The sequence below is a fragment of the Trachurus trachurus genome, assembly GCF_905171665.1.
Source record: "Trachurus trachurus genome assembly, chromosome: 23".
In the NCBI taxonomy this organism is placed as follows: domain Eukaryota; kingdom Metazoa; phylum Chordata; class Actinopteri; order Carangiformes; family Carangidae; genus Trachurus; species Trachurus trachurus.
In genome coordinates this window covers 7475254-7492817 of record NC_139912.1, presented here as the reverse complement: position 1 = coordinate 7492817, position 17564 = coordinate 7475254, and the positions used below count along the sequence as shown (strand labels likewise).

The following is a 17564-nucleotide window of genomic DNA, read 5'->3' as shown; positions in this document are numbered from 1 at the left end:
TAGAAATACGGCTCTCAAGCTCCAGATGCTTTTATCTTTAATGTCTAAAAACTCAGTTACCAATTTTGCCCCATGTTTAGATGAATAACGACCTGTCAGGGGCAGTCCCAGTCCTTCTGAGTATGAAATCCGTCTCCTTTCCTCTGTTTAATCATTAAAAACCGGATCCATATATTCAGGGGCTTTTTGAACTGCAGGTCGCTCAGAACAAGATGCAGCTTTAGGCCTTTTTTAAAATCCTCTCTCTTTCTCGCTGCTCTCTGACATTTTGACTGAAAGAGCCAATTAACAGCGAAAAGAAAAACCCCTAGAATATATATTATTATTATTACGCATAAATTAGATATGTGACCTAACATGTAAATGTCAGAGGATGAGTTTTATCCATAATTGTTAGACGCAGCAGCCGTTGATGTGATGTCAAGCTGAGTTTGTGAGCGTTGACATGCAAACATGATCTCATAAATATAGAATAATAGATATTATTAATATTATTGGAGGAACAGAGGAGGAGATGAATGGGAAGGTTGTGTGAGCTGATGCATCAACAACCTCATTAGCGGGAGAGGTGTCTGAGTTTCACCATGTGGTCGCTGATGGTGGGAGAAGGGGGCAGAGCCAGGGCCATGAGGATGCAACGAGCCGGAGGGTGTGTGTGTACGGTGTGTGTGTCAGGGGATGGCTTTTAACCCTCCTGTTTTCCTCTTGGGTCTAGGAAGGAAGGAGGGAAGGAAGGAAGGATGGACAAAGGGAAAGATGGGAGGAAAGAAGGAAGGGAAAAAGGAAGGAAAGATAGTTGGAGGGAGGAAACAGATTGGGTCAATTGGGTCAAAAAGGAAGGAAGAAGTAAGGACGAAGGGAAGGAAGGGAGGGAAAAAAGATTGTGGAAAGAAGTAAGGGAAAAGGAAAGAAAGATGGAGGGAGGGAAAAGATTTGTTCAAGGAAGGAAGAAGGGAAAAAGGAAGGAAAGATGGAGGGAACAAATCAGGTCAATTTGATCAAAAGAGGAAGGAAGGGAAAAAGGATTGTGGGAGGAAGGAAGGAAGGAAGGAATGAAGGGGAAAAGGATTGTGGAAGGAAGGAAGGAAAGGAAAAAGGATTGTGGGAGGAAGGAAGGAATGAAGGGGAAAAGGATTGTGGAAGGAAGGAAGGAAAGGAAAAAGGATTGTGGGAGGAAGGGAACAGATTGGGTCAATTTGATCAAAAGAGGAAGGAAGGAAGGGAAAAAGGATTGTGGAAGGAAGGAAGGAAGGAAGGGAAAAAGGACTGTGGAAGGAAGGAAGGGAAAAAGGATTGTGGAAGGAAGGAAGGAAGGAAGGAAGGAAGGAAGGAAGGAAGGAAGGAAGGAAGGAAGGAAGGAAGGAAGGAAGGAAGGAAGGAAGGAAGGAAGGGAAAGAGGACTGTGGAAGGAAGGAAGGGAAAAAGGATTGTGAAAGGAAGGAAGGAAGGAAGGAAGGAAGGAAGGAAGGAAGAAAGGGAGGGAAAAAGGATTGAGGAAGGAAGGAAGGAAGGAAGGAAGGAAGGAAGGAAGGAAGGAAGGAAGGAAGGAAGGAAGGAAGGAAGGAAGGAAGGAAGGAAGGAAGGAAGGAAAAGAGGATTGTGGAAGGAAGGAAGGGAAAAAGGATTGTGAAAGAAAGGAAGGAAGGAAGAAAGGGAGGGAAAAAGGATTGTGGAAAGAAGGAAGGGAGAAAGGAAGGAAGGAAGGGAACAGATTGGGTCATTTTGACCCAGCAGGACAACAGGAGGGTTAATGTGACAGAGGCGAGTGCAGCAGCTGCAGCGCCGCCTGCAGCAGACAGGGGGCGTCGCAGGACACCAGAATCCAGAGGGATCAGTGAAGGAGCCGGGATCTCATCAGAGCGATCGGTCCCCAACACCACCGCCGCCGCTGGAGCCGCGCATCCACGGTCGCTCTCCCTCACTCACAGCATCACACTCTCTCTCTCTCTCTCTTTTGCACACACACACTTCTCCTCCTCCTCCTCCTCCTTTCCCTCTCTCTCTCTCTCTCTGTCTCTCTGCCTCGGTGCCACTCATCCCTCCGCGCGCTCTCTCCTGTTTCATCTCTCCCACCGTGTGGAGCGCAGGGGGAGGAGGTGATCCGGCTCCCGGTGTTGGTGCCTCCTGGCAGCGGCTGCGTTTGGCTGCAGAGTTGGGAACCTGAGGGACAGGACAGTACTCTTCTGTGTGTGTGCTGCTGCTGCCGCTGCTGCTGGTGTGTGTGTGTGTATGTGTGTGTGTGCATGTGTTGTGTATGTGTGTGGGGAAAAAAAAAAAAAAAAGATCCGGCGCAAGATTTCCTCCAGCGGAGATTTATTTGCATCACAAAACCTGTGGAAAGAGGACTGACACTCCACTGGCTGCACAACCACTGTCCGCACAAGAGGTGCCATTTAAGTGTGTTAATATGTGTAGTGTTGTGTACTGTTGTGTGTTGTGTGTAGTGTGTGATTGTGAGTCCGCTCACCTTTTCAGCATGCACGTTCATCGGCTCGGCTTCTTTTCTCATGCAAATGTTTGAACCGGCTGCTGCTGCTGCTGCTCGGCGTCTCTGACGGAGACACAGAGATGCAGGTTTGCATGATGGAAACGTGAATTAGTTGGGCTCTGACAGATTAGTGCATGTTGGTGTGTGTTTGTGTATGTGTGTGTGTGTGTGTACAGTGTGTGTCGACCTGCAGGATGTGCTGAATGGAAGACCCCTCCTCCTCCTCCTCCTCTCCTCTCCTCTCTCTCTCTACACACCAAATCGACAGACAAACTTCCAAACTGGGTTATCCATGAATTGATGTGCCGCTCATTAACATCCCTCACCTCCTGTCTCTCTCTATGTGTCTGTGTGTGTGTTGAGTGTTTTTGCTGCGTCCGCGTCCGTGTGTGTCATGTGTGTTGTGTGCTCATGAACGCATCATGTGTGTCACTGCCACTGGATCACAGAGAGACAGAGAGACAGAGAAGGGGGGAAAAGGAGAAGAAGGAGAGGAGGAATGAGGATGGAGAGGAGTAGAAGGGGGGATTGAGGGGGGGGGGGGGGGGGGGGGCTAAATGGTTTGTGGCGTTGGTCCAAGTTGCTGCTTTTAAAGAGGATGTTGAAGGTTAGACCGATGTCTCTCCTCCGCTCCTTCACCTCCACACTGAGGAGCAACACGGATGAGGAGTGCGTCGGTCGGTCGACTCGGCATCATGAGGAATCCCTTAAGTAACGTCAAGTAGAGCTGCCCCCCCCCCCCCCCCCATTCCTCCTCCCCTCTTCCTCCTCCTCCTCCCACCAACCTGTGCTGTCCTCCCTCCATTTGAAATGTGATTATATTAGTGTGTGGCAGAGTAGATAGATGGAGTATTTGTTGATGGGGGGTGGGGGGGTGAAGTGAAGAGCTGATGCTTGTTTTAGCTTTGCTCTCCCCTCTCTACTCCCCCATGGGATTTGCCCTTGCCTTCCATCTCTTCTCTGTCGCTACCTCCACCACTTCTTCTCTACTACCCCCCCTCTATCATATCTTCTTTCTTGCTGAGGCAGCGAGACCGATGGTTCAAAGTGGAAGTCCACTCATGCAACTGGGAGAGACTAGAGAGGGAGGGAGTGTTCAGGTGAGGGTGGAGAGGAGAGGAGGAGGAGGAGGAGTGGAGGGGTGGGGGGCTGATTTATGTGTAGCCGTTTTCTCCACACGTGTTTGGCCACGGCTCCCAATTAACACCTCCACCAATCCATGGCTGCACTTGACAGATGCCGCGGTGCAGAGAGAGAGAGAGAGAGGCCGCGGTGCGTTCATTAGCGTCGGCCGTTTGTGTTTGTTTTGTTTTGTTTTAGCAAATTCAAATGGTTTGTCGTCGTGTGTTTCCCAGTGGTTTCTGGGTCATTTATCGCCTCCACTGCTTTTGCTCTTAGAAGTTTGGAAATTACACAGAAAACAACAGCAGCAATAGCAGCAGCAGTGTCTTCTGGGTAATTCCGGCTTGTTGTCCCCATTTTTTCCCCCCAATATTCGGGTTCTTTTCCGTCCTCCAACCTGTTTCCCTTCACCTCCGCAGCAGCAGCTCGGCCTGTCAGAGTGATTGATTTGATGGTTCTGATTGCTGTCCCTCCTGTTCCTCCAGGGGGCGTGATAGACAAGGACCTGCGCCACTACCTCAACCTGCGCTTCCAGAAAGGCTCGGTGGACCACGAGCTGCAGCAGATCATCCGGGACAACCTCTACCTCCGCACCGTCCCCTGTGAGTTCCCCTCTTCCTCCTTTCACATCCATGTTCACCTCCTTTACTGGGGTGTTGATTGTGTTTTTTTTTACGCTGTCAGCTGCAGGTTTACTCTGTGACATCTCCTTTGTAGGATGAATTATTGCTCTATGGGGCAATAGAATAAAGGGCAGAAACAGCAGATGCCCAAATATGATCATCATGTCAGCACAGGCGGACAAATCCTACTGTACATTTCCCATAGTGCAAATCACTCATTTCATTCATAAATACCCACATTCCTCTAAAGCCAAGACTGTGTGTTGGCTGTGTGACCCTGGTGACATCACTGTGACATCATCAGGGTTATAGAGATGTTTTCACCCGTCAAGTTGAGTTGAGTGAACTTGGATGTGCTCACATGTTTTGCATATTTATAAATGCAGTAGAAAAAAAAATCACATCACATTTATTCCAACTTGGATCACTCATGGACTAGTCGAGCCAATCAGACGCTCTGAATTTCCACAGCAGCTGTGCACATCTGCTAATGACCACACAGCTCCACAGCGAGCAGCTAAACGAACTTTGATCCGTCACCCACTGGACACAGAGTAAACCTGGCTGCCAGGTAGAAGATGCAACCTGAGCTGCAGTGCTGTATGTGTGTGTGTGTGTGTGGAGGGGGTCAATATGGACAGTTTGTACTGAATATGCTAAACTTCCCTCTTGGAAACACTGTGTACTTAGATCCCCACTCCCCCCTCCCCTCCTCCTCCTCCTCCTCCTCCTTTTTCCTCTTGGCCTCAGTCCCAAACCCCCCAATGATCCGTCTGTGGCTGTAATTGATTAGCTGCTGCAGTGTTGGTTTGGGTGCAATCGGACTTGTCTGGAAGTTCAGCTCCTTCAGAATGAAGCGTTGACTGCTGCTCTCCGTCTCTAATTAGCTGCATTAGCTGCTCCACAAGAGTACACAGGTTAGCAAGTGTTGTGTAGACAATCACAGACTTTGGAGAGCGCTGAACTCTTGATACTTGGTGGTTCTTTAGTTCTCAAGATCATTTCTAACTCAATGCTTTCCTGGGTTATATGTGTGTATGTGTGTGGCCTTTATCGGTCTTATTAAGCCTGCAGTGCTTAAATGAGCTTAGACGTGCTGATGTTTGATCCATATTCTTCTGACTCCTGTTTGCCATTTGTTTGCTGAATATATGCTCATTGCCCATCAGTCAATAGCGATATTAAAAGGTGTCTTCTTTGTGTGTGTACAAGCTGTTATCTGTGTAAAGTGTGTGTTCGCCCTCACCGTGCCTTCAGGCCCAGCTGTCTGCTGACTAACTCTGCCCTGAATCCTTAATGGAGGTGCATTCTCCTGGTTCAGGAGGAGCAGGCAGCGCCGATTTCACCGGAGCCACTTCGCCATCCAAGTATTTGTTTGCGACAGAGGCGTAATTTTCTCTGATAACCACTCACAGAGTCGGTGCCGCTGAGGTATTGGAGATAGAGAAAGAGGTGAACAGTAAGGAGTGAGAACAAATGGGTGAACAAATAGAGGGAGAAAAGCACAAAAGGAAATGGTCGGGGCGGGGGAGAGGTTTGGATGGTGAGGGGTGAGGGGGGGGGTTGATGATAGGACACGGGCTATGATAACCACATAAGTAAATGGACTGCAGATAAACTGTTGCAGAGAGAGAGAAAGGGAGGTAAGGGAAGGTTAACTGGTGCATTAATGAAGCTCCAACAATGGGCCTCAGTGCTGCTGAGAGAGAGAGGCTTAGTCATGACTGAGCTGGGCTTTTCATATCTGGATGGAGTGATGGATGGATGGATGGATAATATGGGGTGTACACATATCCATTTGTTGGAGTGTTGTCTTTGTTCAGCTCTACATTTGCTTTCCTATCGGTGTCTGTCTGTTTGTGTGATATAAGTGTGCTGGCATTTTAAACCACAACTCTCTTGGAAACCGGGGGTCTGGATCACGAGAGACCGTCCTGCTCCACCGAAAAGGTCAAACGACAAAAATTATGAGAAGTGACGTACGGCAACCTTTTGGTACGATGACAGCTGATGGTTTGATGGAAGTGCCGGCGTAACGCTGATTGGATACCGTGATACCTCGATGCGCTGACGGATGCATTGAGACACTGACAAGCAAATAAACAGACAAATTGACTCAAGAGATTCTGTCTTTCTAGACTGCAGGAACCAGGGTCTACGTGAAGGCCTTTATGGAGATGGTACTTTCCAATGACCTGGGAACCCAGGAGGCCTATCATCTTGCATTTTTGTAATGTTTATTTCACAAAGGACAAACACAAACCTTGAGGTGTTTACAGCTTCCATGTTTTTCAACTCTTTCTTTATTGATCGTCTTGACTCCTTTGTGACAACTTGGACCCATCATCTTCACAGTTCTCCAAGTAGAAGAAGGTTCTTGGGACAATTAAACCTGATTTATACCTTGCAGCTTCCAGCTATCTCATCTAGATAAGGTTAAATGCAAGGTCTAAATACATGTTTTCTGGGTTTCTACTGCAGCCTTAAGTCTAAGGAAAATTATGCAGATAGGGCTAATAACATATGGAAAACCAGTTAAAGGGATCCTTCACCCAAAAGGAATTATCTACTCACCGTCATGCCAAGGAAGGGTTTGGAGAACTTTCGGAGTTACTTTTTCATATCGCAGCTTCGGGACACTTGGGTCAGCACGGACGAGCAGTATGAGGTATCTGGATGTTTTATAGTGTGTGTTTCGGACGATTCAAAAGTCAGCACAGTCCGTCGCCATTATATGAAAATCCGTTGCCAGCCGGACCCCCCCTGGAACTCCAAAAGAGTTTTGATTGGAAAATTGGTGAATTATCCATTTTGGGTGAAGTATCCCTTTAAGATAAATGCACTACCCAGTCCAATAGGTGGTGACCAATCGGAAATTTTCAGCACTCCAGACCACAACACCCAAGTTCCTGATCCTTTGGAAACTACTACTGTACGCTCTGACTGGGATGGTTTTTGTGGGTAGATTTGTTTCCCCAGATCTATATTTACACCCTGGTTCCTCCACATAGTTCCTAAAAAGGTTGAAACGTGTTGTGAACTTGTGAAAGGGTCAAATTGGCTGGACCGCTTCTAGACATGGTCTTGGTTTGGTTTGTAAATCTCCATTATCCACAATTATCGCCCCCTCAACAAATAGAAATCCACCAACCAACCCAACTTAGAAGCTCCTCTGACTCAGATCTGTTAGTGTTCAGGAAATGTAACTAGATCCAGATAAAGTTTAAACACCAGGTGTAAAGTGAGTCTTTGACACCGGACCGAGGGAGGAGAAGAACCGGGGGAAAACTCTTATCTACAGTTGAGGAGCTGAGAGCTACATTTTCAGTCTGATCTATGATAAGTGATAAATCTAAAGGGAGACCAAGGGGGCGAGAGAGAAAAGAGAATTATAAGTGATAGATCTGAAGTAGTTCATCACAGCAATTTAAACATAACCCTTGAGTGGTAAAGAAAAGACATTTTTCTCAGGGATGGAGGCTGACGGGCCGACAGCGGCGGAGAGTTACTGCCACTCATGCCAATCGTGGGGGTTTTTGACGGAGTCGGGCCGGGGCAGCTAAGGCTGTGCCAGCTCTTAGACAAATTGCCTGGTTGAAATCCAAGGTCAGAGCATTAATAGCCTGAGCCCATGTGAAATCAGGCCTATCGTCTGGTAATCCACATAGATTTGATGTGGGAGATGGAGAGCGGAGGAAAAAGGGGGTAAGTGTGTGTGTAGACTAGTCGTGACGCCTAAGTGGGCTACACATGACCGAGAACGGCTGAATTATTTAAGGGAAAATTGAACTGGAAAACAGGGCAATTAAATATACAGCGTTTTTTTCTTCTAATAACCTGACTTTCACACAGTTTCAGATGCACGCTCGTTTTTACAGCTGTGTACACCGCAGAGCCGAGCAGGAAAGATATTTCAAAAAACATTTTTAAATATTTGAACTAATTTTCAAGCATTTGACTTCGCTGGCTTGCATTTAGTATAAACTCAAACATTTAGAGTAAATAACTTGAAGGTTGGAAACATCGACTGAAAGATTAGGAAAAAGAAAAAAAAAAGCTTCACATTTGTCCTTCAAATACTGAATCAAATATAAATATAGGCAGCATCTTGTTAAATATATCATATGAAGGTCATCAGGATTATGTGACTCATTTTCCAAAAGCCACAGAGTCTGTAATGTTTTATTATTATTTTTTTTTTTTACATCTGTTTCTTTCTTGTTGTTTACTTTCTCAGCCACTCTTCTCTTCACTCACACAGTCGCTCCTGTAGTTCTCAGCCGTTTTTAGCTTTTAGCTCCGCGGACACAGTAAAGCACTTAGCGACGAGCGAGCGCGGCCTCCTCTCGTCTTCGAGCGGCTCTGAATAATAGAGCTGACGACCAGGAGGTCAACCTCAGGTGAGAAGGTGAAGAGACGCTCCGTCACTTCCCCTCACGTCCTCTCAGCTTCTTTCTCAGCCCCGTCCCCCTTTTACATCTAAATGACAAGACTGTTTGTAATGACTGCAGCCGTGTGTGACTGCGACCGGCTCGCCTTCACCCACCGACTGCACCATATTTACTTTCTGTCCTTTTTATGTGGTTGTGAAATTTATGGACTGCACAGTGTCGTGAAAGATTTCTGCAGGACAGATTTTGGAGATGCTTCAAACTTCACAGGGAAAAAAAGACATTAAAGGAAAAATCGGAACAGTTATTTAGCAGAAATGTGTTTTTTCTTTTTTCTTGCTTTGCAATGATTCAACCCTCTGGCTGAAAAGAACTCAAATATACTATTGACCTTTTATTATCCAGTGAGTCAACAGTGAAGTGATTTTAGACACAAGCTTTGACTTTAACCAATCGTACTGACTTAAATACATACAATGATGCTTGATGAAGCAGCACTTGCACTTTAGTTTCTATTCATAACATCAACACACTCCACTCCCTAAAGGTTTGAGAAAAGAGAGGTTGAGGCAGGATCAGACTACTGTACACGATTTCAGGCTGATTTTCACATGATTTTGTCGAGTCATTGTGGCCCGATTATGAACGCCGGGAATGACAAATGGACTTGTAGTGTGACATAACTAACGATTTTGTGTCTAGGATGCTCTACACTCTTCACCTGATCTCCTACGACGTGAACCTTGATGTTGACCAATAGGATGACAAAGCGCTCTGACGCATTGTTTACACACAGTGAAGCTACGTTAGCTCGCTTCATGTGCTCAATGTAAGTGAATGGTTTTGAGGTGAACACATTTGTTAACATACCTCATGTTCTCTCTGAAGAATAGTCCATACGGTCCTCTTCACCAGACCCAGGAACGGGTCGAACCAATCGTTTTTACTTCCTTTTCTGCTAAAGACCGCTCGCATGACACACAGAGCTACAGTCGCCATGTTTGACAGTTTGTTGTGACGCCTCCCCAATGACCTATGAACTTGCACAGGGTCGTGATTCATGATTGGTCCGGGTGATACTTGTAGCTGTTGCCAGTCTACTGACCAAGACATGGCAAGAATTTATGCCAATGTGATTGTTTTATCTGACAAAAAAAAGTGTTGTTATGTCAATCAGGGATGTCGCTTTAGTGTCGCCCTACAGATTGGTAACAGTAGACTGTGTAACCTTCAGGTTTATTATAATATTATAATGGGTTATTATCTGGAAACTGAGCAAAATTAGCTGAATCCAGGGAGTTTACTCCATCTTCTTGAGAGAGCAGGTCATGATGTGATGTCATTCATTGACAGAAGAGAAGGGACAGAGAGCAGCCACCTAACTCACATTACTGCCCTTTAACTGTTGGTGTTTGGTTAAATAAATGGAGTCTGTATACGTTTCATTACTCTACCCCTGTGTCAGGTTTGCTACAACAAGAGGACAAAAACATTTTGGTCTCCTCTCAGTAGATAACATCCCACCCTGATGGTTACCATTAACCCTGTGCCATTATACTTGGTGGGACTGCTGGCTCCACTGGTAATAGCTTGGCCTCCACGTGAAGAGGGAGGAGGTGGTTTGACAACAGAGGAGGGACTCTTAAACAGCACATCCCCGTGAACATCCACAAATGGACACTTAAGGGTTATGGAGGGTGTGATTGCCGTGTTCCCACATCTGTCTTTAAAGTGCGCAAGTGCGTGTCTGTTTTACTGCTTCGTAAACTTGCCGCTCACCCCCCCTTTTTACACTTCTGCCCGTGCGCATTTTGTGTGTTTTAGCCTTTACATGCAAGCACAAACAACATATGCCTTAATAGCAGGAAGTAGCAGTGTAGACTGTGAGTTAATGGGGGAGTTTGATGCCCATAGGGGCATTGAGTTTGTGTTAATGGCTTGGGCAACTGCGCGCGATACTGATGGTGTTTACTAATGAGAGAGAGAGAGACGGCGTGTCCATCTGTCTATCCACAGTCACTGGTTTGATCGTCTTGAGTTTTAAAGCATGGCAGGAAATATGAACGTGTCCCTCTGCCTCTTTCTGTCCTGCTGCTCCGCTGCTCATCCCTTATCGCCACCTCCTCCGTTCATTATCATCTGTATCTCCCTGGAATCTGCTTTCTTTTTATATTTGTGCACCAGTGTGTGAATTTTTTATCACAAACAAGGCGTTTGACTCGGTATGTAAATGTATTCAATTTGCTGCACATCTAAAAGTACAAAACTGACTCTGTAACTGGCCCTTCTCTCTTCCCTTACTTTGTCACCTGTCTGAGTTTATGTTTAACAGCCTGATGTCTGATGGATGACAGCAATAATCAGGATAATAAAAAATACTTTTTAACAGCTCCCTATTGGCTCCTCATTCATAATGTAGCATCTCTGTGACCTGGACAGAGGGTGGGCCTCAGCACGGAGCTCTGCGCTGGGGCCCAGTGACGGTGGAGGTGATGGTGCATCACAGGAGCAGCAGCAGCCGTGTGTGTTTGCGTTGCTCGTGTGTTTAATTTGTCTCTTTACGTTTCTCCTCCTTCACCGAGGCCGATCAGACGAACACCTTTTTTTTTTTTTTTCTTTTTTGGTCAGAAACTCACTTTCCCTCATCGCTCCATGCCTTCTCTCCGCTCGCTCTCTCTCTCCCTCCTCTCACTTACTCAGTGACTCGTTTCGAGGCAGGGTGGGGTTTCCATGGCAACAGTTTCCACTCCCCGTCTGCGTCAAAGCCTCGACTCCTCTTAAACTCTCAGCCCGCTTCCTCCTTCCCTCTTCCTCCTTCCTTCTTCCTCTTACGATTGCTCTCCACCTTTTTATTTCTCTGCTTTTCTGCGAAGGAAAGACGCCAGGTCACCAGAATCTGGAAACAACGGCCCTGGTGCCCAGTGGAAATGGGACTTGAACCCACGGCAAACTCACAAAAAAATCAATTTTCCGCAGAAACAAAAGCCTCCATATATGAACCCTGACTTTTCTTAGATATACGTTACTGTGACAGGCAATATCCTGTGTGTCTGTCGCCGTTTGTGCAAAGGAGGACGGGGAAGGAGAAGGAGAAGGAGGGGAGGGGGAGGGTGTTGGGGGGTGATGGTGATGGTGATGGGGGGAGGTTGTGGTTGATCGGGGGGTTTTGACTGACAAGGCGGGACACAGATGTGGATGTGCAGGGTGCTGAGCGTGACACGATGCTCGACGCTCGGCGACAGATGCGGTCCGCCGACGTGACGGGGGGCGAGGTGTGGGATTTGTTTCCTAATTGGCCCTCGTCACCCCCAAAGACCCTCGCCCACCCCCGCCCCTCCAAACACACACACACACACACACACACACACTGAAACTCCAGCTGTCCTACAGTATAACCTTGTCAGTGCAGTAATAGTGTCATACAGACAAATCCATCAGGTGGTCCGCCTCAGCGTGAGCTTCCTGCGTCGTCTTCGATCTAATGATCTAAGAGACGGAGGAGGAAATCTGTGAGCTCTGCCTTTATGTAATAATACAAATACACTGATTTAAAAGCCTTTACGGCACCTGAACTCAACATGAAACCAATTTCCACACTCTGAGCTGCCAAATCTGAAATTTCTACTCATATATTGTTTAAAATTATATTGATTTAAGCTCCGATGTGTGGCAGCCCGCTGGATTTTCCAGGAATACATGTGTGAGGTGCTGGTGATGGAAGATGACAGCGCCTTAAAGGGATAGTTCAACATTTTGGCTAATGGCTAATCCCTATAGTCATAGCAGTAGGTTCGTTACCTTTAATTGTCGGTGCAAGCTATTTTTAGGACGGCGGAGCAGAGCCGCAAGCTGCTCAGAGCTACGCTACAGAGGCTAATGGGATTTCTTGGTTTCTCTCATCAAACTCATCAAATACACAATCCAACAACTCCAAAATGCTCTGGTGGACCTGCACATTCACCACACTATGAGATAATAACAGAACGTTACCAGACAGAGTTGTTTTAGAGGCAAATGCAGAGATTGCTCGCTGAAAAACTGTCCCTGAAGGCAACGTGCATCAGCGGTTTTGCATTAATAAAACGACTTTGTCTCGTAACGTTCTGTTATTATCTCATAGCGTGGTGAATGTGCAGGTCACAACTTGTCCATCAGAGCGTTTTGGAGTTGTTGGATTGTGTATTTCATGAGTTTGATGAGGGAAACCATGAGTGTAGCGCTGAGCAGCCCACGGCTCTGCTCCGCCGTTCTAAAAATAGCTTGCACCGACAATTAAAGGTACCAAAACCTACTGCTATGACTATAGGGATTATGGCAATGGGCCAATTAGCCAAAATGTTGAACTATCCCTTTATAGTTGGAAACTAGAGATAATCAAAAAGTGGGTGGAGAAGAGGGTTAAAAAGAGAGAGAGAGAAAAAAGGACGTCGGCTCGTTTAATTGTGTCCACGAGGAGTGAGTCTAAGTATGTCTCTTCACACGGTGCTGTCACCACAGAGCCCTGAGCACAAAGAGGCAAAATTCAGCTCGGTCAATCGGAGGTGGGACATTTCTCTGGGACATCGTCTGGTGGTGTGGCGCAGCAGCGTGTCCCACAAATCACATATTGAGCTGTGCATAATGGATAAAAGGTGTTATTCAGTCGATGTTACTGTGAAACCCTTAATCCTCACACCTGAGCTGCAATGTTTCACACCATCGTCTCATATTTAGAAAGAAAAGATATGTCATCACAACAAATGCATCGTGGGACTTCGCACAGTCGGAAACCTCGCTGGACCCTTTTTGAACCTCCTCGTCTCGACTGCAGTTATTACCTCCATCCTTTCTGCCCACCTGTCGAAGAAAAAAAAAAAAAAAAAACCTCATCAAAGCAGCAGGTAGAGAAATCCCTTTCATTAGATGTTCCCACGGCCTGGTGTTTTTAAATCCCAGCATTACAAATCCAAAGAGTCCCCACCGTGCACTTCCGCGCCGTCGTCCTGGCGCTATCTCCTCCTCCTTAAACGCTCGCTATCCATTTGGCAGGACAGCGGCGGCAGAGGAGTGCACTCCATAAACCGCAGTTTTACCACCAGGCTGAGAGAGAGTACCGGCCTTATCTCTGCAGAAGTAAATGGAACTGCAAACCTTGGGACATCACTTTAACCCCGGCCTTAAGTTTTACAAAAACAGTTTTCACCTCCTTGTTTTTAAACAATGACACAGCAGAGATTAGAATTTAGGGTGTTTATCAGTGAACGGCTGCAGAGTGTGCGCAGGACGTGTTGCTGCTGCTGCTGCTGCTGGTGCTGCTGCTGACGGCTCTGAGGAATATGAAATGCATAGAGGAGGCTGTGGAAGCTCATTTATTCTGCCCTGAAGTGGAGGAGAGATGAGTTGTAGCACTGAGCAGGAACCACGTAAATGCACTACAAATGAGAAACAAATGAAGAAAGAAACCAAGAAAATGGCTTCCGCAGACAGCGTGTGTTTTTTTTGTGTGTTGTTCATGTCTGAATCTGACAAGAATGATAATTGAAACTTTTTGAAACAATGGGCTCTTTTATTGATTCACGTTATCGCAAATTTTCCTACTTATATAAAACGGCTACTGTTGCTAGCCTGTGCTAGCATTAGCTCTCTGAGTTGATTCAAAACTGTCTTTTTAACTTAAATTTTAAACTCTTTAAAAGGTTTTAAATATGAATTTGATAGCTATTTATATTATATTGTGCAAAAAGCGGTGCAAATGAGCCAAAAAATGTAAGCTAATACCACTCCAGCCTTTTGACTAATGCTATCTCGGCTTGTTTTAGAGCAACAGAGATGCTAAGTTAGCCTAAACGCTGATATAATAGCATCTAGCTCCAGTTTCCACACAGTGTTTTCACTATAAAATGGGGAGATGCTAGTCATTAGCCCTTTTTTTTATATAACAAACTTATGAAGTTGGTCGTCAGTGATGTGCTAGTTGGCTTTGAAGGCAGTAAGAAGTGCTCAGTTACATCTACTGACACAAAGCTAGTTAGCTGGACATGCTAACTTATGTATCCAGTTCAACAGACTTCTCAGTTTTTCTCTTGTTTTTCTGGAAAATGCAAAATTCATACACACATAAAAAGAAAAAAAAAACCCTCTGAAACTCAAAGTCAAATCCTGACAGGTTTATCTGTTGCTAAGTTGTTGTACTGTTGCTGTTGTGCCTAGTGTCGACTGTATGCTCACTTCATGCTTTGTGTGCATCATCACCTGTCATTTGTATTTCCCTGTGCTCTGAATACATCCCCCGGTTTTCAGTCCTCATGGTTTTGAAGGCTCAAATGCACAGACAAACATGTGGAAAAACTACCAAAAGCCCATTAAACACCTCTGCTGTGCTCGTACCTGCTATAACTTGTGTTCATGACAACACACAGACTCACAAGGTGAAAACAATATCAACCGCACGCTGGTAGAAGTTTGACCTTGAGTGCCATTTTAGGTGTCCGTTAACCCGTGTGACCGCCGACCGGTGGCTCAGGTCACTGCCTGTGGGCCGAGGACAGAGAGGTGCGCTTGATTCGGTCCACAGAGCAGCTCGGAGACACACCGACCCACAGCCGTAATATGACCAGAGCCTTTGTAGACAAAAGGCTGACTCTTTCGCTGACCCCAGGCCAGATCACTCCCTTTCTAAACGCAGCCGGGCCCTCACACACACACAGACACAAACACAGAGCCAGGATAACGGTTTATCCACATGTACATGCAGTCTAATAATTTGATTATGACTGGAGGAAAGGAGTACTCTGATTACAGCAACTGTCATGTAAACATCCTAATTATGTTATCTCCCTCATATCAAGGTCATGATCAGAGGAAGCATAACCTGATTAACAATTCTTGGTTATTCATCAGTCTGTGGAGTCAGGTAAACAGCTCAGTCTGTTGCCTGTTAGTGGTTTGATTCTTAAACACAAAAGGTCACAAAGACTGAGATTTGATTAGTGCAGATGTAAATGCCTTCAAGCTGCACTAATCTATATTTCTATACCAGCAATCTATGTTTTTAATGTTTTAATATCTAACTCACCAGACTCTGTATCCCCCAGCGTTTTAGTCGTTTCAGCTTGTTGTTTTGGTTTAGCAGCCCACAGATTTGATGTTTTTGGTTCAGTTACACTCATTTCAACTGTACACAATCTGTCTAGCACTGAACAGAGAGCTGACAGAGTTAGCACCTTCCTGGTGAACACAGTGAAGCATTTTGCTGCTAAAGAGCCAGATTTCTCCCTTAGGAGTTGAAGGAGAGTACACAGAGCTAAAAGCAGACTGAGCATTAAGACTGTTTTGTTGGTGCGGCTGATAAATGCTTTCGTTCCTCTTTGTCTGCTGAAGGTGTATAAATATTGTGAATTGTGGCACCGTCCTTCCTTCGTGTTGGAGAACTGTTATTGAAAACCCACTGTGTTGGATATATATTTATTAAATAAAGATGGATGAAACCTCTGTGAAGTCACCTAGAAGTTTCTAAGGAGCAATTTTGAAGCTCGGAGTGGGCTGCTGCACCGCCGTCATCTTGGCCCATGGACAATCCAAAAATTGACAAAGAGGAGGGGCATGTCTGGAGCTGAGGTTTCAGCTAGTTTATGATACATTTAAGCTAACCGCATTAGGTATACCAGGCTTTAAATTTGGTAATTTATGCTGTAAAGTTGGACATTTTAAAGGGATAGTTCAACATTTTTGGAAATTGGCCCATTGCCAAAATGGAAACCAAGAAATCCCATTAGCCTCCGTAGCGTAGCTCTTAGCAGCTCGCGGCTCTGCTCCGCCGTTCTAAAAACAGCTTGCACCGACAATTAAAGGAAACCTACTCCTAAAACTATAGGGATTATGGGTCATATGTTATATTTACCCCATTTTTTCCCTCTTTTTTTAGCTGCTCAATTTAAACACTCGGCTCCATGGAAATTCCCCTGATACATTTGCACAGTTCCTTCACTGCTTCCCACCTGCCCTCCCCACTGTTGCACAATGGGCTTTAAAATGACACAGTTTCCATTGTAGCGATTAGCACCATCCATCGCAGAGACCAGAGCAGTCGGCGAGGGCCAGGAACGCGAGAGGAGAGAATCCCTGGGATCTGTCTCATTAGAGACCGTCTCACTGTCACTGTTCTCCAGTCTTAGCGGCATTAGGCTTCACCATCCCTCATGTTAATTACTGGGGCTGTATGAGTAATTGGCTCCTCTCGGATGCTAAAGCTAAGTCAGGGGACGGGATTGAGACTTAGAGGAACAAGACGCGGCAGAGTTCAAGGGAGAAGACATCACAGGATTTTCGCTAAAGTGAATTCAGAGCTTATTTTTGTGTTCATGAATCAGACCTCAGTGTTTGAAGCGTAAGGTGAAAGATCATTCTCTTTCATTGCTGGTTTCTCACAGAACTTTGCTCCCATGCTCGCCAGCCATTTCTGTTCTTTTTTTTTTTTTTTTGAAGATAATATTTGTTCTTTTCTTTATCCTTCCCCTCCTGTGTTTTTTCCATCAAGTCTGAGCAAATGGGCTGGGACACAGTGTCCAGCGGTAAGGTGTTCAGTCACCCAGGCTGACCGTGAATGATGCCCAGAGGGCTGTCGGGGAGATATTGCTAGAAAGTTGAAAAATATCCTGCGGCTCGGGGCTCCGATTTTGTCCATCATGTCCCCGTGATATACAACCATTAATTTAGTCTGGGAGGTCTGTGCAATCAGAGGTCCAATCTGTGTAGCCGCCGCTCTCTGTGGCTTTAGATAATGGCAAGACAACTGCTTAGTCCGCTCAGCCGACACGCTCACACAGACATATCACAGCCCTGATTCTGTTTATCCAAGCTCCTAATGAAATATTCCATCTTTGCCACATCAGTGGGACGGGGAATTGGATGTGCCGAGGCCGCTATCTCAAACTGTGACCTGCTAAATGAGGGAGACGTCTG

The 17564-nt window shown here is 45.9% G+C and overlaps 1 protein-coding gene across 1 annotated transcript in view; it reads left to right on the top strand.

Moving 5' to 3' along the window:
• magi2a (membrane associated guanylate kinase, WW and PDZ domain containing 2a) overlaps positions 1-17564 on the top strand; it is a gene marked incomplete at both ends in the record, with an annotated part of 256339 nt that overhangs the window by 68371 nt on the left and 170404 nt on the right. The window contains 1 exon segment of the mRNA XM_083999183.1: positions 4096-4212. Coding sequence (XP_083855309.1) covers positions 4096-4212 — 117 coding nt within the window.